This window comes from Mobula hypostoma, chromosome 25 (assembly GCF_963921235.1).
Source record: "Mobula hypostoma chromosome 25, sMobHyp1.1, whole genome shotgun sequence".
Classification (NCBI taxonomy): Eukaryota; Metazoa; Chordata; class Chondrichthyes; order Myliobatiformes; family Myliobatidae; genus Mobula; species Mobula hypostoma.
Genome location: NC_086121.1, coordinates 32,482,718 through 32,510,375, shown reverse-complemented (window position 1 = coordinate 32,510,375; position 27,658 = coordinate 32,482,718). Strand labels below are relative to the sequence as shown.

General features: G+C 43.3%; 1 protein-coding gene across 4 annotated transcripts in view; it reads right to left on the bottom strand.

Annotated features, from left to right (window-relative positions):
* LOC134337883 (endothelin-converting enzyme 1-like) overlaps window positions 1-27,658 on the bottom strand; it is a 333,269-nt gene that overhangs the window by 39,487 nt on the left and 266,124 nt on the right. For all 4 annotated transcript variants that reach the window (XM_063033200.1, XM_063033203.1, XM_063033202.1 and 1 more), the window contains 7 exons: window positions 24,075-24,199; window positions 19,607-19,753; window positions 18,078-18,143; window positions 10,049-10,237; window positions 7,374-7,516; window positions 6,464-6,578; window positions 865-975 (listed from right to left, as the gene is read on the bottom strand). In XM_063033200.1, coding sequence (XP_062889270.1) covers window positions 865-975; window positions 6,464-6,578; window positions 7,374-7,516; window positions 10,049-10,237; window positions 18,078-18,143; window positions 19,607-19,753; window positions 24,075-24,199 — 896 coding nt within the window. The remainder of the gene's footprint in view (window positions 1-864; window positions 976-6,463; window positions 6,579-7,373; window positions 7,517-10,048; window positions 10,238-18,077; window positions 18,144-19,606; window positions 19,754-24,074; window positions 24,200-27,658) is intronic.

Genomic DNA, 27,658 nt, shown 5'->3' with positions numbered 1-27,658 from the left:
ATCTTGGCCTCAGAGGAATGCTGTTTTGTTTGGCTGCATTCATGTATGGTTGAATGGTAGTTAAACTTGAATTTAATTTGATTTGATCGGCCACTTCTTTGCCCATTCTCCCAATCTGTCTAAATCCTTCTGCAGACTCCCTGCTTCCTCAACACTTCCTGCCCCTCCACCTGTCTTTGCTTAGTCCTCAGACCTGGCCACAAAGCCATCAGTTACGTCATCCAAATCATCGACATATAATGTGAAAAGAACTGGTCCCAATACTGACCCCTGCGAAATGTCACTAGTCACCGCCAGTTACCCTTTATTCCCATTCTTTGCCTCCTGCCAGTCACCCAATCTTCCAGAATGGGGACCATATTGGTACATATTTTATCTCTTTTTATATTAATATACTGTGAATCTGATCAGTTTTTAACCTCAAAGTGAACAGGAAAAGGTCATGGCAGACAGCAATAGTGCGATAGTAGGGTATGGGCACAAACAAGTATAGCAACACATAGCACCTCGCACCCAATGACCAAGTTCATTCCCTAGATCAAGAGTGAGTGCTGCAGGAAGAATACCATTTCTTTTCTTCAACTCATCAATGCATATCCCCGTCCTAATGCATGGCCAGCTCCTTGTCCCAAACTCCCAAATAATCGAACAAAGGATCGATCAGACTAATCACCAGAGAGCAGGCTTGAACTGTGTCTGGTGTGCAATGATAAGAATCCAGTGCATTTTCACTGACTGTGCCAGTCAAAGCTGGAATGCCTGAACACCACTGTGGAGCATGGTTTTATAAAGTGGTTTAAATTACAAGTATACATCTCAAGTTATTCACAAACAGAGAGAGCAGAATGATGGACCTTCACTTACAATCTGTTTGCTGTCTTTAGCAAATGTCTCTTTAATGAACAAAGCTCCAAGGGAAAACCCAAGCATTTCATCAGTGTCACTAATGCACTTCTTCCATCGAGTGTTACATGTCTGAAAGGAAGAGGGGAAAGGACAAAGTTTAGAGCAAATGAGACTTAACCAGGTATAAATGCTTGATAGCACATACAATGGTTAAACCTCTTTCCTTCACAGGATTGAACTTCCAGTGACCACACTGGCATGACTACTACTACTCCTGTTCTTTGACATCAGGAGCAGCAGTGGTCCATAGTTAATACACCACACCCTCCTAGAAAGATGATGAAAACTTTTATTTCATTCATGTATAAAACCAGTGAGGAACTGTGACAGAACTGACATCATATATATTGAAAAGGTAAGTACATCTGTTAAATCAGTGATGGGTTAAACCTGCGGAAGATTGGATTGCGATGTGCAGAAAGTGATAGACTAGTTCTTTGACCAGGATCCATAGTGAGAAAAACTCTCAAAACAACTATATTCGCTCCTACAACTCAGATAAATGCCACCAGTCAACTCAGTTAGATTTCCATTTTCATTACCATCCTGTTTCAGAACTTTGCTAATGGCATCATTACTTGTTGCATATATCAGCAGTTTAACTGGTGAAGTGGGACCGATTTTCTTATCTCACCTGCTGGGTATTTCTAGTGATTTCTGATTTTATTATAGATTTCCAGCTTGTAATGTAAACCAGATGCCTCTGTGGGACACAAGAGTACTATGAAAAAAATCTTCAGCACATATATATAGCTAGGGCACCTTAAGACCTTTGACAGTATTGTATTTGTCAATGTGGTGCGGAGAGCAAGTTTTTAAATCTGGCAGGAGTGAATGATGTTGGGAATGGCAAGGGTGGAGGGATGTGGGCCAGATGGCAGAGAAGGAGTGCCAGGAGAAGGGGAGTGGTGCATAGACATACCCAGAACTGGGATACTAGGCAAGGTAATTTGATTATTGTAAACAAAGCAATTAGATAAGGCTAAACAATGAAGAATCCACTTGATGCAAGGTCTGGCTGCTTCAACGAGCATTAACCACATGTAGTTTTCAATCAAATAATGTAACCAAGCATTAACTCTATATCTGTTGACTCACTAGAAAATCCCACAAGGTTTGAATGTGCTCTTCATTTTGAAGAGTTAAATCAAGGAATAAATAGTCTTTTCTCACAGAGTTCACATCTGATGGAATCTCCTGAAGGCAAGGTCTTGGTGGTCATCCCCAAAACTTGAACATTGAAAAGACAGAAGCTCAGAAACTGTTGTACACTTCACTCAGTTGATAGTGAAGGTGAGGCAGAACTCTGGGCATGGACTCCCACAGTGCAACAAAGCAGGCCCAAGGAAATACACTGTGTGCATTTAAGAAGGTCTGTGTTCTGCTAATGGAGTCAGTGCAGTACCTAGAGGTTACTGCATAATTATGGTAATGTAGAATGGCAGAGAGCGGCCTGGAATGGAGTGAGGTTCAGCCAAGAAATGGAAAGTGTGAACTGAAAACTGGGTTGTGATTAGTTGGGTGACGGTGGAAGCCTGAAGGAGACTCGTGGCAAGGGTGTGAGGGGGATGAGGTATAAAACGTAAGCAGATAACGTAAAAGAAACTGACTGCTGGCAGAATCCAAGCACTGGACATCACTCCCCAGAGCTGCTGAAACAGTTCCTCCATTCTGCTGCTTGACTGTGAAACTCTGCTTCTAATTGTCTGGCTAAAGACTGGAAGTGTGTGCACAATGCAGAACACCACTGTGTATCTGTGTGTGGGCACACCAGATGCTGTAAATGACTTTTTGGCCAGCATACCCAGTGAAGCTTTTAATCTACTTTGCATAAGTTAAATATATCAGCGATGTGGTTGTTACTCCCTCTCGGGAACCTCTGTCTTGGCTGAGGCTCCTTACTTTAATAGAGGGTGAGCCTGTTGAAATTGGGTTGAAATAAAAAGCTGAGGACAAACAGTGAAGCTGGAACTTGCTCCCTTACAGAACTGAGGTGAAGATGGTAGATGTATTTGAGCAGAAGCTCAATAAAGCCACAAGGGAAAAGAATTGATAAGTGGGCTTTGGGATTAGCTGAAGGGAGCTGTATGGAAACATGCGGATCCTAAGCATTGCCATCTGTTGGATCAAGTGGCCTTTAGTCACTGGCAGTTGGCAATTAATAAACACTGAGATAATTCAAACTGTTTTGCTCAGTACTGTTTCAAACATTTAGGCTTGGAGACGCCAAAAATGGCCAGGAGTGAAAATATAAGGATTTCGCAACTTGATCTCACGAATTACCCATAATAATAACTTCTGTCAGCAAACTTCAGGAACTGCGAAAGAGAAAAACATGCAAAGTTTGGTGAGGTGAGGAATGGATGGGGTTAATGAGAATATCTCTGATATGGAGAGACCAAAAGGGTCGAGTGGGACATGATACTGTTTTGTGTAATGTGCCCAGCAGGCAAGTCTGTACAAATAAAGAAAGAAAAACTGATCCAGAATAATGACAGAGAGAAATGGCCAGCTCTGAGACAGACATAAAGAAAATATATGTGAAGTTGCAGAATTTGGTAATGAGTCAGATAATTGCAATGTGTCAGACAGGTATTGGTCCTTAATCTTCTTCTGGGCTGTCGTGTAACAGCACAAGAGGCCACAGACTAAAGGTCTGAGTGTAGGAGAGGGATGGTGAATTAAAGTGACAGAAGACTGGAAGTTTAGGGTCACTCCTGCAGACTGAGTGCAGGTCCTCTGCAGAGCAAACACTCTGTCTGTGTTTGGTTTCTCCAGTGTAATGGAGGTCACATTGTAAACACTGAGTGCTGTACACAAGGCGGGAAGGAGGGGAAGTGTATCACTAGATCATCAGGACAGACTACCCTGGAGAGTGGGAAGGGAAAAGGTTAAAAGACGGATGTTGCATCAGACTTGCTTAGCAACACACACAAAATGCTGGAGGAACTCAGCAGGCCAGGCAGCTTCTAGAGAAAAGAGTAAACATTTGACGTTTTGGGCCGAGACCCTACATCAGGACTGGAAAGAAAGGGAAAAAGTCAGAATAAGAAAGTAGGGGGAAAGGAGGAAGAACTACAAGGTGGAAGGTGGTAGGTGAAACAGGAAGAGGGGGAGGTTGTGAAGTAAAGAGCAGGAAAGTTGATTACTGAAAAAATAAAGGGCTGGAGAAGGGGGAATCTGACAGGAGAGGGCAGAACACCATGGAAGAAAGGGAAAGCAGAGGAGCACCAGAGGGAAGTGATTGGCAGGTAAGGAGATAAGGTGAGAGTGGGAAATCGGAATTGGAAATGGTGAAGGAGAGAGGGGTGCAATTACTGGAAGTTTGAGAAATTGATGTTCATGCCATCAGGTTGGAACAGAATATAAGGGTTTGCTCCTCCAACCTGAGTGTGGCCTCATCGCGGCAGAAGCGTAGGCATGGACTGACATGTCGGAATGGGAATGGGAAGTAGAATTGAAATGGGTGGCCACCGGGAAATCCTGCTTTTTGTGGCAGATGGAGCGAAGGTATTCGATGAAGTGGTCTCCCAATCTACTGTACTTGTTTATCTCTTTCCCAGTTCCATGGAAGGTTCCCAGAACGAAAATATTAACTGGTGCACCTTCCACAGACGCACCAGTCTTCCCAACATTTTCTGCTTTTAGTCAGATTTTTAGCATCTGCACATTCTTGATTAGTGATATTACAAATTATAGTGTTATGAAGTATAGTAATATTTTCAGGGTTCAGGTTTGTGTACTGCATACATACTTTGATAATAAATGAACTTCGACTTTGAAGGAGAATTGCTTAGGAACACAAGACAGACCCAAGAGCTAAAATGAACTGGCAATGCTCTGTTTGTTCCCTGCATAGATTAAAATTAAATAGGCCATCAGTGACATCTGGAACACTTTCTCTGCTTTAGGCGTTAGGAATTGTCCTAGAGTCTAAGGACATCAATCAGTTCATCTCAAGGTTTACATGGGCTCATCACCACTTTCTCAAGGGCACTTGGGGACGAGCAATAAATACCAGACATGCCAGTGATGCCCAGTTTCTGAATCCTTTAATTCAACATACATGAACAACAAGTTATTGTTAAAGCTCCTTAGTCATAGTCATAGTCATATTTATTTATCCCGGGGGAAATTGGTTTTTGTTACAGTTGCACCATAAATAGTAATAGAACCATAAATAGTTAAATAGTAATATGTAAATTATGCCAGTAAATTATGAAATAAGTCCAGGACTAGCCTATTGGCTCAGGGTGTCTGACCCTCCAGGGGAGGAGTTGTAAAGTTTGATGGCCACAGGCAGGAATGACTTCCTATGACGCTCTGTGTTGCATCTCAGTGGAATGAGTCTCTGGCTGAATGTACTCCTGTGCCCACCCAGTACATTATGTAGTGGATGGGAGACATTGACCAAGATGGCATGCAACTTAGACAGCATCCTCTTTTCAGACACCACCGTGAGAGAGTCCAGTTCCATCCCCACAACATCACTGGCCTTACAGATGAGTTTGTTGATTCTGTTGGTGTCTGCTACCCTCAGCCTGCTGCCCCAGCACACAACAGCAAACATGATAGCACTGGCCACCACAGAATCGTAGAACATCCTCAGCATCGCCGACAGATGTTAAAGGACCTCAGTCTCCTCAGGAAATAGAGACGGCTCTGACCCTTCTTGTAGACAGCCTCAGTGTTCTTTGACCAGTCCAGTTTATTTTCGGAGCCCATTGGAAAACAGAGCCGGGATCTGATGGTTTCTCAGCCGGCCTGAGATCGCAGATATCGCACAGCCAATCTACACTGCTTGGAGCAGTTAAATCTATCCTTAAATCTGCCAGAGAAAGCCGACCAAGCAGTCGTCCACCATATTAGTACCTTCCATAAGAAGGTCAGTCAAGCAGTTGTCTGAAACAGGTTGGTTACGCTGTCCTGATGCTAAAGCTCTTTTACTTTGATGTAGCTTTACAACAGTCACTGTTGAGAGATGGCTAATTTGTTTTGCACTTACTCTTTATTAGGTAATGTTTATGAAAAAAATGGGAAAATATCCTATATATCTTGCATCTATTAAGTAAAATAAACATACATTCAATTGCACAAGCTCAGTTTAACATAGGGATGTGATGGATATTATATTTCAGAAAGTTATCCAATTTCGTTTCACTTCAGTATCTGCTTTTGAGAAACATGACTTCAAAATGAAGTTCAAAATGACATAGATTTGTCCTTGAGGACAAATAGCTTGGTGGAGCTAAACCAGAACTAAACTCCGGACTGAAAGTTACTCACAATCCATATTTACTACTGGAAATGAAAGTTCATGGACCAAATTGTTTGAATATTAATGTAAATGTACATGGCCAGCTTTACTGATCCAGTCCAGCTTTCTGGACTTACCCAGAGATGAACAGGAAAAGTACTAAAACAACATTGGAATGGATGCTTCTAAAATTGAATCAAATCTGGATTACGTTGGATTAATGTTAATACATTCAATTAAATGAGAATCATTGCTAGGTTCTGGGATCTATTACCAGCCAACAAATGGCTTTTTACTCACTGTTTTAGTTCCTGTCATGACCATGAGGAATTCTTCCTCGGCATCCTGGAAGCGATGATCCAGACAGCTGGCAGTTTTGGTTACCACACTCCACATCATATAGTTGTTGAGGATACTAGAAGCAGAAATATTGACGGTCATTCACAGTCCATTGTAAAGACAAATATTTAACATAATGGAGGCGTAGTGGCTAGCACAACGCTTTACAGTTCCAGCGACCCGGGTTCAATTCCCTCTGCTGCCTGAAAGGAGTTGGTACATTCTCCCCATGTTTGTGTGGGTTTGCTCCAGGTGCTCTGGTTTCCTCCCACAGTCCACAGACATACCAGTTGGTTTGTTGGTCATTGTAAATTGTCCTGTGATTCGGCTAGGATTAAATTGGGGGATTGCTGGGTGGCATAGCTTGAAGGGCCAGAAGGGCCTATACTACACCATATCTCAATAAAAAAAAATGATTGGTGAAATCAGACTGGGCAAATGTTGAGACCCTGGGGCTGGGGAAGAACAGGATGCTATCACTAGGGGGAGGGGCAAAGACAGACTCTTAACAATTATTGTGGATTCTGGATGAGCCCCGTGATGAACAACAGCTTTGGATATTAAAACACACAAAATGGCCTCCATACTTGCCCACTTAACTACAGTCTGCACTTGACTATAATTAAGGTTTTGAGACCTTTCCAAGATACAAACCAATTCACTTTGCTTTATTAATCTTTATGTGATAGAATTCACTATGAACTGTGGAGAATTGTTCTTGACCTTCAATGTTTTTATTTATTTTCCTTCCCTTTGATACCTTATCCTCATATTAAATTAATGCAGACACTTCCTGGGCAGATGGAATGAAGCTGAGTATAGCTGTCTTGTGTCTGTTATGAAAAAAAAGATAAATGTAATGGAGTCTGACCTTTTATCTGTAGAATTAATCAGGTCTGAGACCTTCTTCAGATATTCCTTTGCATAGACGACCACAGGCTCGGAGTCATTCAGCTCCATTGGATATACGATAGCAGAGAGCAGGGGTAGCCAGTCAACAGCTGGAGCCAGCGCCTGAAGAAGGAGAGTTTTACTAAACAGAAAAAGGCCAGGACTAGGAGACAAAGAATGTTCCAGAATGAATACGAGGCATGGGTTCAGAACTCACAGTGCATTCCCATACCGTGTTAATATTCATAGGCTCTCCATGCCATGGGGCGGGTGGTCACAAAATGATTAAAATCCCCAAACAGGTAAAACTTTCAACTCTGCAGCTACTTCGGAAACAAATCTTTTGTAGTCTTCACTCAGTGCAACATGGGGATTCAGGGTGGAGGATGGGGAGAGATAATGATCCAATTTGGAGGATTCCAGCTGGTTAACTCAAGGATATACTTCATCTATCTTTTAAGGTAGAGAATAAATCAATCCCTTTGAAGAATGAAACCAACTTGCATTGAGGGATGAATGAAGGAAAAAGATGAAAAGGACTTAAGTGAGTGATTCCTGGTAACAATTACAGCTGGCTGAACTGTTCGAACTGGGCGTGGGGCGGGGGGGGGGGAGTTGTTTAGTACATAATCTAGATAAAACTAGAAGACCATAAGACACAGGAGCAGAATCAGGCCATTTGGCCCATTGAGTCTGCTCTGCCATTTCAACATGGCTGATCCAATTTTCCTCTCAGTTCCAATCTCCTGCCTTCCACCTGTATCCCTTCATACCAAGACCAATCAAGAATCTATCAACTTCTGCCTTAAATATGCATAAAACTTGGCCCCCACAGCTGTCTGTGGTGATGAATTCCACAGATACTCTGCTCTCTGGTTAAAGAAATTCCTCCTCATTTCCCTGCTAAAAGGACACTTCTCTATTCTGAGGTGTCCTCTGGTCTTAGACTCTCCCATCCTGCCCACATCCACTTTATCAAGGCTTTTCACCATTTGATAGGTTTCAATGAGGTCACTCCTCATTCTTCTGAATTCTAGTGAATACAGGCCCAGAGACATCAAACACTCTTCATATGACAACTCATTCAATCCTGGAATCAGACGCGGCTAATTGCATTTCTGATCATCAAAATAAAAATGACTAACAGACAGGTGGACACAGCAAATGTGATGAATTTTAACCTCTTGTTCAACAGTAAATAGTGTTGAAGTTGAAAGGAAAAGGTGAGTGTACGTATGTGTTTGATCATAGTTAATACTTTATGGGGTGTATGGGATGTCTAGGGAGTGGTCGCACTTCTGGTGGGGGGCGAGGCCTGCTGTGCCTTTTTTCAGGGCAGCTCGTCCACCTTTGGTCCCCACCTGGCGCTCAGCTCTCACCTGTGGCTGCAAGTAGCTGTAACACGCGCAGTGGCCACACCCTGGTAAACCGTCTCGGCAGATGGGCCAAACCAGGTGAGGGTAGCTGACGGGTCTTCGACCCTCGGTGAGGTAGGGGATCTGCCTGTCCCAGCGTGTGAAGTCTGGCCATGGCAGATTGAGTGGAAGAGACCAATTAATGGTTCAACGGTCAAGAAGGCAGGCCAGCAGGCGTTGGTGGAGCGCTAAGAGCACGACAAGGCACTTAGATGTCCTGCTCATCCACTGCAGGAGGTGGTATTCTCTTTAAACTCACCCGGCAGTAGACAAAGGCAAACCACTGTTTTAACCTGCCGAGTGCATGGTTACCCAATATGTCAGAGTGGCGCGGAGGGAAATCGTCCGCCAGCTGGAAGTTCCAGATGCGACCTAATGACAAATACTTTACTCACTGAAAGTTATGAGAGGTTATGCAAGCATACACTCCAAGGACATTAACCATATGCTACATAAGGAGTTGGTACTCGAACATGTTGCTGAGGTCATACTTGCGGCTGGTCCACGTTTCCATCGGCCAATGCCGGATGCCAGGAATTTAAAGCTGCTGACTCTGTCCACTACTGATCCCTCAATGTTGTCTAGTGCATGGTTGTCCAACCTTTCCCTTCCTGACATCACCAATCAGCTCTTTAGTCTGACTGAAGTTGAGTGAGAGGTTATTGTTGGGCCACAATTTAGCCATGTGTCCTACCTCGCTCTGACAATCTGACTCAATTCCCCCTGCAGGAATGGGTGTGAGCTACTGAAGGATGAGGAAAGAAGGGAGAAGTGGAGGGAGAAATGAACACTCAATCAAGATTTAGAATATCAATCAATTACCCTCTGCAATATATGCGCTGATTTCCTGGATGGCTGGCAGCTGCTCACCATTTTGGTAGACGAAGTGTTGCTATTGGTATTAGTTTACTGTTGTCACATGTGCCAACATTCATCAAATCATTGCACAGCCCATTGAGTTAGAATTAGAACGAAGTAAAGCAACAACAATACAGAACAAAGTGTAAAAGCTTACAAATAAGTGCAATGCATGAAAATAATAAAGTGCAAGATAAAAACGGGGTAGACTGTGAGGCCAAGAGTCCATCTTATTCTACCAGAGGTCTGCTCATGAGTTCGGTAACAGTGGAATAGAAGCTGTCCTTGAGCTTGGTGGTTCACGCTTTCAGGAATTTGTATCTTCTACCAGGAAGATAATACAGATTCAGTCGGTTACTTGGCACCATCACACATCGCTCACCTGGAGGCTGCGTATCGTCATTTTGTTGTAGATTTGCTCTTCATCTGCGCGGTCCTCCTGTGAAACTGTTATGTTGGCCAGCTCTGTCTCCAAGTCGAGAACCTGCTGCATTTGGGCCTGGGTAGAAGTCTCCTCGCCACCCAGCAGCACCCCTAGTTTCACCATGTAATTGAAGTAAGCTGTTATGACCTGGAGGGAAAGGAAAAGAGTGCTTTACTTCAAAACCGTTTAATTAGCACAATGACTAAATGAAACACATACATGGTTTCTAATTCTGAAGAGGTAGAATCTCTTGAAAATGACAGTAGTAATAATAAACCATAGTTAGGGTGAGAACTTCCTGCAAAAGTCCCATTTTCATTCTATATCCTTATTCATGTTTCACTGATGTGGCACCGCAGTCTGGCCCATTTGGTTACTATGCCTCTCCGCTTCTTGATGAAACTTCAAATTAAACCGTCTACTTCCACCTTCCACCTCAGCGTTTGTCCAGAAAGTCCTCTAGCTCATAGTGTTACCCATCAGTGATATTCTCACATCTTCTGCTGGAATCTTAAATAGCTCAATACCCCTGAGGGTTACTCTGATAGTCTCAAATGTATCTTCAATGGCACTGACATTTAGGTAAGTTCGTGACAGCGAACCCAATAGCATAAGTACTCCTGGTTTTATTTTTTCCCTCCACAAGAGCAATATGAAAATCAGACTTCATGTTTAAGTTTACAGTCCTTGTCTATTAGGCTATGGTACCCTCCGCCTGGGTTTGTGGGGGGGAATAAAGAAATTTTGGGGATGGGTGGGAAGGATGCTTGACAATGCAAGGGGCTCTGCGTACACAGTGTTCCTGATAAATATCTCGAATGGGTGGAAAAGAGACCCCAGTGATCCTTTCAGTAGGCCTCACAATCCTTGGTAGTGGCCCTGCAGTCGGATGCCTTGCAATTCCCGTACCAGACGGCGATGCAGCTAGTCGGGACTCTCTTGATGGTGCTCCTGTAAAAATGGTTAGGATGTCGGAAAGAAGAGCCTCAATCTCCTCAGGAAGTGGAGAGGCTGCCTCAGTCTCTTTGACATCCCCTACCATCAAGCAGAAGTTACAATGGCATTAGGACAAGGACTGTTAGGACGGGAAACAGCTTCTTCCCCCAGCCCATGAGACGAGTGAACTCTCTGCCACCAGCCAGGCCACTAATATAATACTCTTTACTTTTTGACTTCTATTGATAAAGGCACCTTAGGAAGAAATGTCAATTTTCTGGAATATATTTTATTATTTGTAGATTTATTTGTGGTACTATTACTTTATATGTGCTGTGTTGTGCACATTGGTCCAGAGGCCTGTTTTTTCGTTTGGTGAGAAATATGTATGTGGTTGAATGACTATAAACCTGAATTTGAACTTAAACTTCTTAAAAGTCTGAAACTCTAAGTAGCAAAGACATTTAACAATAAGTGAATAAATGCAATAAAGTAATTGCTGCTAATAATATACAACCAAAATCTTGAAAGAAATTAGCAGAACTAGGCAAAACTGACAGCCAAAATGTACACATTTAACACTGGCAATCAAAGATAATTTTCTCCCTATATGCTTGCATTCTTTCTGTTATTGCTCAGTGACTGATTTTCATTCCTGCCCTTGTATATGCCCTAATCTTTGTGTTAACATGCACCATTCTAAAGTTTCAAAACCAATTTAATCATCTCAAATTAACCTACTCTGAGGTAAGCTAGATTTAACAAACTCACAGTCATACATACACCAGTCATTTACTTCTAACTTACGCAAATAAATACCATAACTACATTTGAAATAAATGGCTCAGATACTCCCTGCAAACATACAAATCCAGCAACATTTGCATTGAATTAGGCTGCCAATATGAATCTGAAGGCAGCTGTCTTTAAACTCCCTGCCATTGGATTAAAGGAATAGGTACAAGCCAAAATGAGGAGGAAAAAAACACTGGACAACAAAGATTTTGCTTCCTGAATACCTTTAAGTATATCTTATGAATTTTGAGCTACTGATCATGAAAATCACCATGAAATTTCCCTATCACAAATCATTTTTCTGAAATCACTTATGTTTATTATTTCAATTCATAATTCAAGTCAATTAAAATGTTGCCTACAATGTAAGCTGGAAAGTTTCCTATCTTGTCCATGCTTAGGTGGCATGGCTGCTGCATGGCAGGACAGGTTTTAGTAATAATTATTAGGTTCAGGACTGTAAGGATGGAATTTGCTATCACCAGGCACAAACATTTCTATGAAGGATTTTGATATTTGAGACAGATGCTTTCTACCAGGAAGATAGACGCGGGAGATCCAGTGGATGTGGTGTACCTTGACTTTCAGAAGGCATTTGATAAAGTACCACATAGGAGACTGGTGGGTAAAATCAGAGCTCATGGCATTGGGGGGAGGATATTGACATGGATAGAAAACTGGTTGGCAGATAGAAAGCAAAGGGTAGCAGTGAATGGGTGTTTCTCGGAATGGCAGGTGGTGACTAGTGGGGTGCCACAGGGCTTGGTATTGGGACCACAGCTGTTTACGATTTACGTCAATGATTTAGAGGAAGGCATTGTGAATAACATCAGCAAGTTTGCTGATGATACTAAGCTGGGTGGCAGTGTGACATGTGATGAGGATGTTAGGAGAATTCAAGGTGACTTGGATAGGCTGGGTGAGTGGGCAGAAACTTGGCAGATGGCGATTAATGTGAATAAGTGTGAGGTTATTCACTTTGGGAGCAAGAACAGGAAGGCAGATTATTATCTGAAAGGTGTGGAGTTAGGTAAGGGAGAAATACAAAGAGATCTAGGAGTACTTGTTCATCAGTCTCTGAAGGTGAATGAGCAAGTGCAGCAGGCAGTGAAGAAGGCTAATGGAATGTTGGCCTTTATTACAAAGGGAATTGAGTACAAAAGCAAGGAAATCCTTTTGCATTTGTACAGGGCCCTGGTGAGACCACACCTGGAGTATTGTGTGCAGATTTGGTCTCCAGGGTTAAGGAAGGACATCCTGGCTGTGGAGGAGGTGCAGTGTAGGTTCACTAGGTTAATTCCTGGGATGTCCGGACTGTCTTACGCAGAGAGGTTAGAGAGACTGGGCTTGTACACACTGGAATTAAGGAGATTGAGGGGGGATCTGATTGAGACATATAAGATTATTAAGGGATTGGACAAGATAGAGGCAGGAAGTATGTTCCAGATGCTGGGAGAGTCCAGTACCAGAGGGCATGGTTTAAGAATAAGGGGTAGGTCATTTAGGACAGAGTTGAGAAGGAACTTCTTCTCCCAGAGAGTTGTGGAGGTGTGGAACGCGCTGCCTCAGAAGGCAGTGGAGGCCAATTCTCTGGATGCTTTCAAGAAGGAGCTAGATAGGTATCTTATGGATAGGGGAATCAAGGGTTATGGGGACAAGGCAGGAACCGGGTATTGATAGTAGATGATCAGCCATGATCTCAGAATGGCGGTGCAGGCTCGAAGGGATGAATGGTCTATTTCTGTACCTATTGTCTATTGTCTTTCCAGAATAACTGATGCCAAGATTAAGGAAAGTATTTTCGTTGGTCCACAAATCAAAAAGGTCATCAATGACCGGCAATTTGAAGAATTTCTAGTGGGACCGGAGAAAGTCACATGGAAGGCATTCAAGGAAGTTGTTGAAATTTTTCTCAGCATCTACAGAGCACTAAACTACATGCAGCTGGTTGAAAGCATGCTTCAAGCATATAAAACCACGAAATGCAACATGTCACTGAAGATTCATTTTCTGCATTCCCACTTAGACTTCTTCCCTGCAAATCTTGGTGCTGTTAGTGATGAGCATGGTGAAAGGTTTCACTAAGATATTGCGGTCATGGAGGAAAGATACCAGGGCAACTGGAATCCATCAACGCTGGTGAATTATTGTTGGACACCTAAGCGAGAAGCCTCAGACACTGAGTACAAATGAAAATCATTAACAAAATATTTTTAACCTAGTTGCACTGTTGCAAAGCATCAGCACCATTACGCAATTAAACACACTATATTCAATAAAAGTTAATTTGTTGTTTCTCCAAATTCCTACGTGATATAAGTAGTCTGAAATTATATTTGTGTTCATCTTCAAGCAGTCTATCATAAACAAAAAAAAATTCTGAGGAAGCAACTCTCTTGAAAAAAATTGTTGTCCAGTGAAATCAGTTCTCTTGACACATTGTCACTTTTTGGCTGTAGCTCAAGCATTCCTCTAACTCATCCACAGGCGAAGTCATTGGATATTGAAGGACACCTTAAGTGAAAATGGCTTTCAATTTATTGTCAACTGGACAGGTCTGAGTGAATCCCAACAATACCCATTGGGAATCACCCTGTCTAGATCTCTGATTGATAGTTTTACCTGGGCAGAAGCTCATGATAATAGTGTGAAATCCTTTTTACAAAATCCAAGATACACATCTACAACAACAGGCAGCAATATTCTCCAAAAGAAGTCAAGTTCACATCAGAACCCCTTTGAAGAGGAAACAAATCCACTTCAAAGGTATTAAAGTTTTCAAAGGTACATTTAATGTCAGAGAAATATATACAATTCACATCATGAAATTCTTTTTCTCACAACCATCCATGAAAACAGAGGAGTGCCCCGAAGAATGAATGGCAGTGAAATGTTAGAACCCCAAAGCCCCCACCCAGCCCCCCTTCCATGTGTAAGCAGCAGCAAAGCAACGATCTCCCCTCCTCCACCAGCAAAGAAGCATCAGCACCCTCCACCCAGCACTCAAGTGTGCAGCAAAGCATCAATAAAGACACAGACTTGGTAAACGAGTAGTCTTTGGGGGTACTGCACATCTGTGTCTTTATTGATGCTTTGTTGCATTTCAATTCAACACACCACAGGCTCTCTCTCTCCCCCTTCTTCTTCTTCATGTGCCTTGCGCGTCACACGCTTGGGCGATCATGGCTCTCCACATTGAACGATCCCTCACAGCGTCAATGATATCTTGCACACTTAGATCTGTTAGTTCTTTCACAGTGTCCATATATTTTCTTCTTTGCCTTCCTCTTCTGCATTTCCCAGGCATATGGCCTTGTAATGTAAGGCCTTGTAAGGCATTCTATTTCTCCCTTTCTAATGACATAGCCCAGGAATTTAAGTTTCCTCTCATTTAATGTTCTCATTAAAGATCCTTTTGTATGGGCACATTGGAGTACTGTCTCATTAGATACCCTATCTCTATATGATATTTTCAGCATTCTTCTAAGAAACCACATCCCTGTTGCTTCTAAGTTTCTTTGGAGTTCTGTTGTTATAGTCCATGTTTCGGAAGCATACAGCAAGATTGACCAGATGTAACATTTTAGTAGCCTAAGCCTTGTTGTCATAGAAATGTGTCTGTTGGTAAAAATGGGTTTCATTTTTTGGAAGTTGGTTTTGGCAATGGCAATTCTTCTTTTTATTTCTACTTTACTTCTAGCATCTTGTGATATAAAGCTACTACGGTAATTAAATCTGGTCCTTTGTTCAATCTCTTGGTTTCCCTAATAAGGGAAAAACAGGTTTTCGCCATTTCACAGTGAGAGGGGAGACATTTGGCAGATCTTATTCTGTTAATCTGCATACTAAAAATGAATTGAACAGGGGTGTGTTGGATTCTAGCAGCCTGAACAAAGTACGAGTCAAGTCAGTGTTAAGATGAATATCAGCTTCACATTATTTTTCTATGTTTCTATGTTGCTATTATTTGGTTGGAGGCATTGACCAGCTGAGGTCACCAATGGAAGATAAAGCTTCAATTGAAGATGGTGGTGTGGATTACGTCTGGCAGTGTGTCGCCAGCAATCCAGATCATACATTCACCATTCCCTTCCTGCCATCAACAGAGCTGAGATATGGATTCTGGAAACGGGATCTTTTCCAGCAATGTATGTGTCAGAACTGACTCTGCTTCCACACAGGGCAGGCAGTTGCTGTGTGTTCTGGGTGGTTTCCCTTCCAACAAAACTTGATCGTCAGCCACTTGGCAATTTATTTCTATGTGAAAGGCTCAGGCGAAATGATGAAAGGTCGTGAAATGTTAACTGTTTTTCCTACGCAGATGCCGCCTGACCTGCTGAGCCTCTCCAGTGTTTTCCGTTTTATTTTGTATTTCCAGGATTTATATTGTTTGCTTTTGCTTTAGTTCTTCCTCTTCACACGACACCTTGTACTGTATACCAGAGCCACAGTGATTTAATTTTTGGTTAAATCTCTGAGGGTGGGTGAAGACTGTTGGCAATGCCAGCACTGGGTGCCTGCTGACATCTAAATACATACAGCAGCCACTTCCTTGGGCACCTCCCATACCTAATAAAGTGGCCACTGAGTGTACGTTCATGGTCTTCTGCTGCTGTAGCCCATCCACTTCAGGGTCCGATGTGTTCTGCATTCAGAGATGATCTTCTACACACAGCTGTTGTAACGCTTGATTATTTGAGTTACTGTCGCCTTCCTGTCAGCTTGAGCCAGTCCGGCCATTCTCCACTGACCTCTCCCATTAACCAGGCGTTTTTGCCTATAGAAATGCTGTTCATTGGATGTTTTCTGTTTTTCACACCATTCTCTGTAAACTCTAGAGACTGTTTTGCACAAAAATTCCAGGAAATCAGCAGTTTCTGCGATACTCCACCACCCTGTTTGGCACCAACAGTCATTCCATGGTCGAAGCCATTTAGATTACATTTCTTCCCCATTCTGATGTTTGGTCTGAACAACAACTGAACCTCTTGACCATGTCTGCATGCTTTTATGCATTGAGTTTCTGGCACATGATTGGCTGATTATATATTTGCATTAATGTGCAGGTGTACGGGTGTACCTAATAAAGTGGTCAATGAGTATACGCACGTGCTTACTCATGCATTAATTAAAGCAACAATATGGCTTGTTAAGTAATAATCAAGGGGAAATGTGCTAAATAGGTGATCATAGCAATCCACCAACATCTCTATTCTGCTGAAGCCAGGTGAAATTTTCAATATCTGCATTTAAACACTGCTATCCACAACTGCTGAAGCCAAACCAATTGCACTGATTGGTAAATGAAATATCTAGACAAGTAAGCACTGCCTCTTGCCCACCACCTGCCTGTCTCAAAGGCAGGCAGATGTTATGTTCCTTGAAAGGTGGTTAGGACTGTCCAAGAATACTTGGCCCAGTTACTTCGGCATTCGGCCAGAGTCCCTGAGGAGTGAGTGGCAAACTAGGCAACTTTCTAAGGTATTTCTGGAAACAAACATGACATATTATTAAAATGGACCAAAGATGATTATCAAATAAAATTGACACTGAGCTGCATATTGAGATATTAGGGGTGTTTGTAAACAACCATAAATTTGCAGAGCATACTTATCTATAAAAATGCCTACATAGATGTTCAGCAGAGGCACTGCTAACATTGGAAGAGATGCACTCAAATCACAATGATGGGAGCAATGGCACCATCCAACACTTCTCCCAGCTCATTTGTATCACCAATGAAGGACAAGGATATCTTCCTTTTGACTCTATTTATACAAGGAAGATTTATTCTGTTTGCAGAGTTTGCTGAACGTTATTTTCAGTAAAACAAATGAATCTAGTGCAGAGAACCTGCCCTCCTTTCAGTGCAATGACACAAGCCAAGTAGATTGGGCCGGAGAATGCTGTCAAACCAAGTAGCAAGAGCCACAAGACTTCCTTGCTTAGTTAGTTCATCTTTGTTGAAATGGACTTGACTTTGACAGGAAAGTGCAGAAGGTTAAAAAGAGGAGAATCAATTCTCATCCTTGTAGCATGCTGTCAAGCACAGTCTCGTCAACATGTTAAGTGAAGCACTTTAGTTGGAAAATCACACCTATCTGTGGTGGTGGTGAATGGGGAGGTGATTGATAAGGAGCATTTTACAGGATATTGAGCACTGCTTGAATGGGCTCAATTTGAAGTCACTTATAAACTGGTGATACTAATTTAACTTACGAGAAATTTCAGGAATTTACATTGCTGAGTCATGTACCTTCTCATTGGCAGTTTTGTTGAGATAGTAATCCCTTGAAGGTAAATTCAGTCCGGACTGGTCGATCTGCAGAGGAAGCAGCAAGTGTTGAGTAAGGTTAAACACTTTGTAGTAGATGTAGTTTGTGATTGTGACAACAGGTATAGGAGTTCATTTTCATTTTTTTCTCATCAAGATTAGACCTTCCCTTTTCACATTTTTTTATGAACTAGGAGAAGGCCATTCAGTCGATTTTATCTACTGCAGCTCTCAGATTAACCGACTGGTCTTTTCCTCCTCACTTTATTTCCTTCAACCCATTTTCTCTCACATGCCCATTCACATAGCTCCCTCCAGTTCTCCCACCAGATCCTTGCCACCAGGGGTGATTTGCAGCAGTCAATTTATCGGAAGGAAACCAGAGCATCTCGTGAGAACCCCTTCTGACAACTCACACCATTTCTCTGGGTTTCCCACTAACCTGGAGACAGAATAACATTTGGAGAATCCAAGCCTCCACTACCGGCTCAGTTGCACAACTGATATCATCCTGGATTTTTTTGATTGTTGTTAATATTGGTGATGGCCTCATTGATACAAATGCCAATGTAAAAATCCAGAACTCATTTCTCAATTTTTTTCCTCTCTAAACAGGGCAATTTAAACACTCCTTTATGCTATCTCCATTAATACTTACACTTGGTTCCCCTCATGGCAACATCACTAAGAGGCATTGTTTTGGTGCACACAAAATGCCAAAGAAAACCATGCATTCCCATTTTCCTACCGCTCCTCTCTTTCCCCAACAAGCCTTCGGTGAATCTCCAGCAAGCTTCACTGAACCCCTTGACTTCCCTCACTGAATGCCACCATAACCAGATTCCCTGCTTGTTATCACATTGCTGTTTGAGGAAGCCTGCTGTGAGTCAGCTGACAGGATTCTTCCATTCAAAACAGAAGAAAATACTGTAGATGGGTGGGGCAGTTAAAATAAAACATAGAATTATGGAGATAAGAATCAGGTCAATCAGGATATATGGAGGGAGAAATAACCTTTCATCAGAACCGGAAAAATTCAGAAATTAAGCAAGTTCTAAGTTGCACAGAAAGTTTCTGGGTCATCTTTAGTTCTTTACCCCACTCCCATGCTGACACTTCTGCATTGTCCCTCTACATTATTCTAATTAAGCATAACAAGATTAAAAATCAGCACCTCATCTTCCAGCTAGGCATATTACAGCTTCCTGGACTCAATATCAGATTGGATAAGTTCAGATAATTCCCACTCTCTTAGCTCACATTTGCAGAGGTAGCTTTTCCTTCCTCTCCAGGGAATGTCATATTTTCTATCTACATCTTTCCAAGCACTCTTCTTGCTTTAGTAAAGCACCTCATACTGTTACTGAGTAGGCTTTGCCATAACCTGCTTGTTACCCAGTCTGTTCACCACATTCACTCTGCCACCTTCAATCAATTGCAACTCAGGTTTCCTCGGGTCTTAGCTATTTTTTCCCGTCACATGGACTTGGGCCTTGTTCCCAGCTGTGTACCTGAATGATATTACTGTTGGAGCTTTTAGCATCGGTGCCGATGTAGACGACGAAGAATGGGCTGGTTTGGTAGTGGGATGTGACGGCCTGGAGCACTTCTTGAAAGTTGTCCTTGTTCCAGTCTCTGCTGATGTTCCAGCCTCCCAACTGGAGAAAGAATGAAGACTCTGTTAAGCATCATAACTACGAGGTCACAGCCTTCTAAAACTATAATTAGGGCACTTAGCATTAGAGCTCTGAGAGGACCACAACCTTGTTGTGGTTTGGAGGCTTGCCTGCTTCAATGAACCGGAGAGCTATGCCGGCTGGAGTCAGGACTTTACGCTTTGGCTCTTGGTAGGGTTACCCATGCCAGACAGGTCAAAGGGTAGAGGCCGGACTAAGAATGGCCCTCCAGGTTCGGGGGTTCAGCTCAGGGCTAGCACCCCGACTGGTCAAACGAAACTTCATTGCTGTTACAGAAACAACAATGAAGAATCCTTCTACACCTGTGTGTGACAGTATTCCCGAGCCCCCACCTGGGACTTGCGTGACTGACAGTGAACCAAGAGGATGCGTCTGACCGTGAAGGAAGCCGTGAGTGCCGCCAGAGATGGTGGACCTTCATTGCTGCTCTAAGTGCCAGCAGCATAATGGGCAAAAGCAGAAGAACGTATTAGAGGGAGGGCATGTGGCTCATCATTCCTATGTCAACACGTTGAAAGTGCTTTTCAGTTTATCCCACTGCCCTGCTTTTTAGGCCAGTTTGTTTCCTTGTTAGGTATTTGATTTTGTTTTCACATTCCTCATCATCTTTCCAAATTATAACAAGCAATCAACTCACATTTGTATTTTACTCTTAACACGGTTAAACAGCCTATGCTGCTGTGAGACATGTCCTTCCATCATTGGAAACAATTTCCACCCCGCCACGCCCCCCCGCCATTTACTTGAATCCTTTTAGACACCAATCTTGTTAATCACCTTTAAATTATAGCTTTAGTATGTTTGATGATCCTCTTGCTTGTGACGATTCAGCTATGGGGATATCATATCAAGTCCTAAACCTGCTGACAAGGTTCTTTGGAATTTCAGTAGGAATGGGATGCCCAATCATTTTCTACTGAGGTACTACAGCCCACGAGTTAAACTTGGATCTGATTTTGCCTGTCCTGTGCATTGCATTTCTCTGCTTGCCAACTGATTGATTTTTTCTGCTTTAAAGGAAGTGTCTAACTGCAAGTTGCTGTTTAGTAATCAATCTAATTGGATAGTCCTGACAACACACTTTTGTGTTGGATGAGCTTCAAGTTCTCAGTTCCAAAATTCTCATTCTTATATTAAATTCCATTTGTGCTTTACCGCCTTCCACTCTGTTCGACATCCTCCACCTCCCACAACTCTGAGTTCCAAGTATCTTGCCCCTGCCCTTGAGTGCTGTGGAGTACTTCCATTTTAGAAGCCAACCATCTAAGCCACAGCATTTTGTCAACACTTATAACCATATAACAATTACAGCATGGAAACAGGCCATCTCGGCCCTTCTAGTCCGTGCCGAACTCTTACTCTCACCTAGTCCCACTGACCTGCACTCAGCCCATAACCCCCCATTCCTTTCCTGTCCATATAGCTATCCAATTTAACTTTAAATGACATCATCAAACCTGCCTCAACCACTTCTGCTGGAAGCTCGTTCTGTAAGCTACCACTCTCTGAGTAAAGAAGTTCCCCCTCATGTTACCCCTAAACTTTTGCCCTTTAACTCTCAACTCATGTCCTCTTGTTTGAATCTCCCCCACTCTCAATGGAAAAAGCCTATCCACGTCAACTCTATCTATCCCCCTCATAATTTTAAATACCTCTATCAAATCCCCCCTCAACTTTCTACGTTCCAAAGAATAAAGATCTAACTTGTTCAACACTTCACTGTATCGTAGAGAACTCTACCAGAGCTTGAACATGGTAGATGTAGGAATGCTCCCAGGGCTGGGCTGTCTGGAACTAGGCACCACAGTCTCAAGATAAAGACCTGGCCACTCACGATGAGCATGGCAGAAAAAAATTACTTCATGCCAGTGAAACTTTAGAATTATCTTCCCAGGAGGACCGTAATAGATCCGTTGTTGAATATATATATTAGTTTATTATTGCCAGATGTACCAAGATATAATGAAAAAAGTTGGCTTACAAGCCATCCGTATAGATCATTTCACACCACAGTACACTTAGGTAGAATCAGAACAATAAAAGGACACAGAATAAAGTATGGTTACAGCACAGATGGACAATAAAGCGCAAGGCCACAACAAGGTAGATTGTGAGGTCAAGAGTCCACTTATTGCACAAGATGTCTGTTCAATAGTCTTAAAACTTTGGGATACGAGCTGTACCAGAACGTGGTGAATAGTGCTTTCAGGCTTTTGTATCTTCTTCCTGATAGGAGGGGAGAAGAGAGAGAATATCTGGGGTGGCAAGAGTCTTTGATTATGTTGGCTGCTTTTCCAAGGCAATGAGAAGTGCAGATAGAGACCATCGAAAGGAGGTTGGTTGTCATGACAGAGATCAGTAAGTCTTGGGATATTAAGGGAGTTCCTCGCAACATGTGGATGATATAACCGAGGGACAGCATGTAAATGAGAAAGGCCTAGGATTCTCAAGGATCAGAAGCAATATTGTAGGAATGAAGAAGGAAGCCATTGCTGGCAATTCCTCAGCTGTAACAGGAACCAGGCAAAGGTCATCTGAACCATCAGGATGATGATGGAGAGGTGTTGGAGTATCATTCATGTCAATGCTTGGAGATAGGTTGAGATAGACGTTGTGTGGTAATTTACACAGTCACAGTCATATAGGAGGGCAGGTGAATCTTTGAGAAGTGATGTTTCAGTGCCATGATACCGTCCGGAAAAGGACTGGGCAGATTCAAGCAGAGAGTAGCATGACAAATAAGCACAGATTTGATACAAATGCAAACAGTTGTTGGAATCACAGTTTATTAACTTTTCTTTGTGTACTAAACAGCAGAGGACAGCTCTGTACACTGACAGAACTCCCACAAAACTTGGCACAAGAAAACAACTCATTCAAGGGTTGTGCAGCATTTGAAGAGTAATATCATGTGGTAGAAAAACAAAATCTCACAGAATGTGAAATCATCAGTGTGGTCTTGATGTAAATGCACCAGATTTCTGTAGCCCTAGCTTACTCTTCACGGCACTGAATTGGATCCCCCTTTAATGACTTTCCCACAAGGATCCTGCACATATCCTCTGTCAGGTCAGCTAACAAAACCCTCCCCAGACTGAGCAGAGGTACAGAGACATTAGAAAGCTATGTAGGTTAAGATAACAGCATGGAAGAAGCTAAGGAGATAGGTGCTCAAGCAATCATTGCCAAATACCAGGTTAGGTGAGGTTGAAGATTGAGGAAATGAGGACCATAGAAAACTGGCACAGAAGAAGAGTTGAGACTTGGGGTAAAGTGGCCAAGATCCTACTGAATGGCAGGGCAGCTTGAGAGGCTGGGTAGCTTACTCCTGCTCCCATTTTCTTGTGTTCTTATGTTGTTATGAGCAGATTATAACTACACCTGAATTGTACCCTGTTACAGGATCCACAAAAACAGTAGCAACGCACACATAAAATGCTGGAGGAACTCAGCAGGCCAGGCAGCATCCATGGAAAAGTTGACGTTTCAGGCCGAGACCCTTCATCAGGTCAGGAAAAGAAGAGGAGAAGTCAGGGTAAGAATGTGGGGGGAGGGGAGGAAGGAGTACAAGGTGATAAGTGAAACCAGCAGAGGGGGAGCGGTGGGGGTGAAGTAAAGAGCTGGGAAGTTGATTGGTGAAAGAGATAAAGGGCTGGAGAAGGGGGATTCTAACTGGAGAGGACAGAAAACCATGGAAGAAAGGGAAAGGAAGAGGAGCACCAGAGGGAGGTGATGGGCAAGTAAGGAGATAAGAAGAGAAAGGGAAACAGGAATGGGGAATGGTGATGGGGGGAGGGACCATCGGAAGTTTGTGAAATCAATGTTCGTACCATCAGGTTGGAGGCTACCCAGACGGAGATTAATTTCTCAAACTTCTGGTAGCTGCTCCCTCTCTTTCACCATTCCTGTTTCTCTCTCTCTCTCACACCATATCACCTTACCTGCCCATCACCCTTCCTCCCCTTTCCCTTCCTTCCTCCCCTCCCCCCACATTCTTACTCTGATTTTTCCTCTTCCTTTCTAGTCCTGATGAAGGGTTTCGGCCTGAAGTGCCGACTGTTCACTCTTTCCCAGAGATGCTGCCTGACCTGCTGAGTTCCTCCAGCATTTCTTGTGGTGCTACTTTGGATTTCCAGCATCTGCTGATTTTCTTGTGTTTGCAATAAAAACAATATCCTGATTCCAGCCTCAGACCAATCACCTGCCAAAAGTCAGTGGGGACAATGCTGGAGTAAGCAGGTCGAAGCAGTGACAGATGTACTCTCCAGCTCCTGGTACTCACTTTGTTAATGATGTCAACTAGAGGCTTTTCCTGCAGATCCTCAATCTTCTGCTCATTCATGCAGGCCTGATAGAAATGCTGGGCTTTGCGTTCAGCTTCACTTGTGGTGTTCAACTTTTTGCTTTCTGGAGAGAAACCAAACACTTTTAACGTCTGTGATGAAAGTTTTGAGTGAACTCTGCAAAAGTCAACATTCATTAATGCACCCACTTGATTAAAATTCAGTCATCCATGTTCATCCAGAACTATATTATACTCATTTCATAAGCCCCCAGCCCTTGATTGCCCTTTGAGGTGGAACTGGTAAATCTGGTGGTGTGGGTGGTGCTGCCGTTTCACAGCTCTGAGACGTAGGTTTGATCCTGACCTCCGGTGCTGTCTGTGTGGAGTTTGCATGTTCTCCCTGTGACCGCGTGGGTTTCTTCCCACGCCCCAGAAATGTTTGAGATGATCATTGAATGGGACATTGTAAATTCCTTCTTAGGATAGGCAAGTGGCAAAAGAGTCAGAAGGTGAAGTTAATGGTAGTGTGAGAGGGAATCAGCTGAAAGGCTACAAGGGAAAGCGGAGGGGCAAATGTGGCTGATAGCATTGCTCTACTGGGTGCCAGCACCACATTGATGGACTGAATGGTCCCCTCTTGCTAGCATTAATCCGTAATTCTAATCTTTACTTTTTAACATGCCAAGTGGATGATATCATATCTGTATTTATCAAAATCCATTTGTCATAGTTTTGCTTTCTTGCTTAATCTGTCCTTGTGACTTCAGGTTTCAGGTTCCCATCTCCTCTGCTTACAGCCGACACTTTATTCATCCAGATTGTGGACAATGGTTTCCTATCTTATTACCTAACTAGTTGAGGAACCAACAAAAATACTTGCAGAACACCACTAATCTTGCCAGTTTGAAAGCCTGCTAGTTTCCTGACCACATCAATGCTTTCTTTTTAAAACCACAAGCTTAAATTCACACTATCTCGTGCGTATGTTTATCAAACGCCTTCTGCAAAGTCATACAAAAAATACCATTTGAAGTTTTCTTGTTCTCTACTTATTATTTTGAAAAACTTCAATCAGTTTCAACAATAATAATTTAATGTTTACAAATATATGAGCATGGGAGGAGCTAAAGAATATTTTGTGGACCTGGGTAACTTCTTCCAGTTTGTCCGCGAAACAGTTTAATTCTTCTATTTTCATGTATTTTTTCCCCCCCAAGGTGACTGGGGTCTTGTCAGAGTCTGTTATCTTCAGCTGTAGCTCAAACTATGGTTTCTCATAGGCGGTGGGTTCTTGCTCTACGCATTAGCTGAGTGGCCTGGCGTTTTGATATCTACAGATGCGGGCTGGAAGATGTGCGAATTTGGGGTGCAGTCCTGTGGATCAGCGGACCCCAACCACCGGGCCGCAAAGCATGCGCTACCGGGCCGCGAGGAAATGATATGATTTGGCGATGGAGTCAGCTGCACCTTTCCTCATTCCTTGTCATGCCCACTGTTGAGCCATTACGTATGCGAGGTCATTACCCGCGCGTCATCCATGTAAGTGGGAAGGAGATCAACTCCTCGAGCTTGCAAATGATGGTGGGCTGAAATGTATGCTTGACATAACACCTCTGCCGGCATTCTGGATCAAAGTCAAGGCTGAATATCCTGAGATAGCCAGGAAAGCACTGAAAACGTTGTTTCCATTTCCAACATATCTCTGCAATGAATGCATCGGAAACCAAATTGCGGTATAGACTGGACATAAGGAACCCCCTTCGAGTGTCGCTGTCTCCCGTCGCCCTTCTATGGGACCGTTTTGTTGCAGGAAAACAAGCCCAGGGCTCCCACTGATTCAGCGATATTGGTGTGTTGCAATGATTTTATATGTTCATACGGGGAAAATATGTGCTGTGTGTTTAATATCCAAACGTTACTTAAAATGTTACGATGCTATTGACTTATATAACCATATAACAATTACAGCACGGAAACAGGCCATCTCGGCCCTTCTAGTCCGTGCCGAACTCTCACTCTCACCTAGTCCCACCGACCTGCACTCAGCCCATAACCCTCCATTCCTTTCCTGTCCATATACCTATCCAATTTTTCTTTAAATGATAATATCCAACCTGCCTCTACCACTTCTACTGGAAGTTCGTTCAACACTTACTTCAAGCTCCCATGTCCTCCTCTGATAATTGACTTATCACTATATTTATGCGAGGAAAATATGCGCTCTGTGTTTAATTATTAAATTCGTTAGATAAACCCTTTTAGAAACGAAATTGAGTGTATTAGCCACTTATCACCCATATTCCGGTCGTGATTAACACTACCCCCCCCCCCCCCGAACAGAATCGCCAAAAATGATTTGTAGAAAAAACCGGCACGTACATGCATGCGCAAATCACGCATGCGCACTGGTGCCACGCAAGGCTTCATGGTCATTGTAGTCTTTCTCGGGGTAAGCTCAACGTATTTGACTGCTACTCTTGTCCGTCGGAAACCCTACCCGCCCCCCCCGCCCCCGGGGTCGGCCGGTCCGCAAGAATATTGCCCATATGAAACCGGTCCGCAGTGCAAAAAAGGTTGGGGACCCCTGCTGTGGATGACCCCCAGGAGACTGAAATATCGAGACAGCAGGCAGGCGGCGTCGAAAGAAGGCTCCTGCACTCAAGCCATCTCTTTCTCGATGGTGAGTGAGAGTCTGCTGGTCCTTTAGTTGGGGAAACTCTGACAAGCGACGTGGTAGATTGTCACATCGAAGCAGTAAGCTGTTGGACTCTCCTCTCGCTGTGGCAGGAGCGATCTCTCTCTGTCCCTTGCTAATGAGAGAGAAAGAGACAACCTGTCTGAGATGTCGAGGTGTTGGGATGGACAGTAGTTTCTGATGGACTTTTGTTCATGGTCTCTGGGGGCTTTGCAATTTGCTTCCATGGTGGGTGGTGGGGTTGAAGCGCGAGGATTTCAGGAGACCCGACGCAGACTGGGAGACCGCTTTGCTGAACATCTACGCTCTGTCCGCCAGAGAAAGCAGGATCTCCCAGTGGCCACACATTTTAATTCCACATCCCATTCCCATTCTGACATGTCTATCCACGGCCTCCTCTACTGTAAAGATGAAGCGACACTCAGGTTGGAGGAACAACACCTTATATTCCGTCTGGGTAGCCTTCAACCTGATGGCATGAACATCGACTTCTCTAACTTCCGCTAGGCCCCACCTCCCCCTCGTACCCCATCTGTTACTTATTTTTATGCACACATTCTTTCTCTCACTCTCCTTTTTCTCCCTCTGCCCCTCTGAATATACCTCTTCCCCATCCTCTGGGTCCCCCCCCCTTGTCTTTCTTCCTGGACCTCCTGTCCCATGATCCTCTCGTATCCCCTTTTGCCAATCACCTGTCCAGCTCTTGGCTCCATCCCTCCCCCTCCTGTCTTCTCCTATCATTTTGGATCTCCCCCTCCCCCTCCAACTTTCAAATCCCTTACTCACTCTTCCTTCAGTTAGTCCTGACGAAGGGTCTCGGCCTGAAACATCGACTGCACCTCTTCCTAGAGATGCTGCCTGGCCTGCTGCGTTCACCAGCAACTTT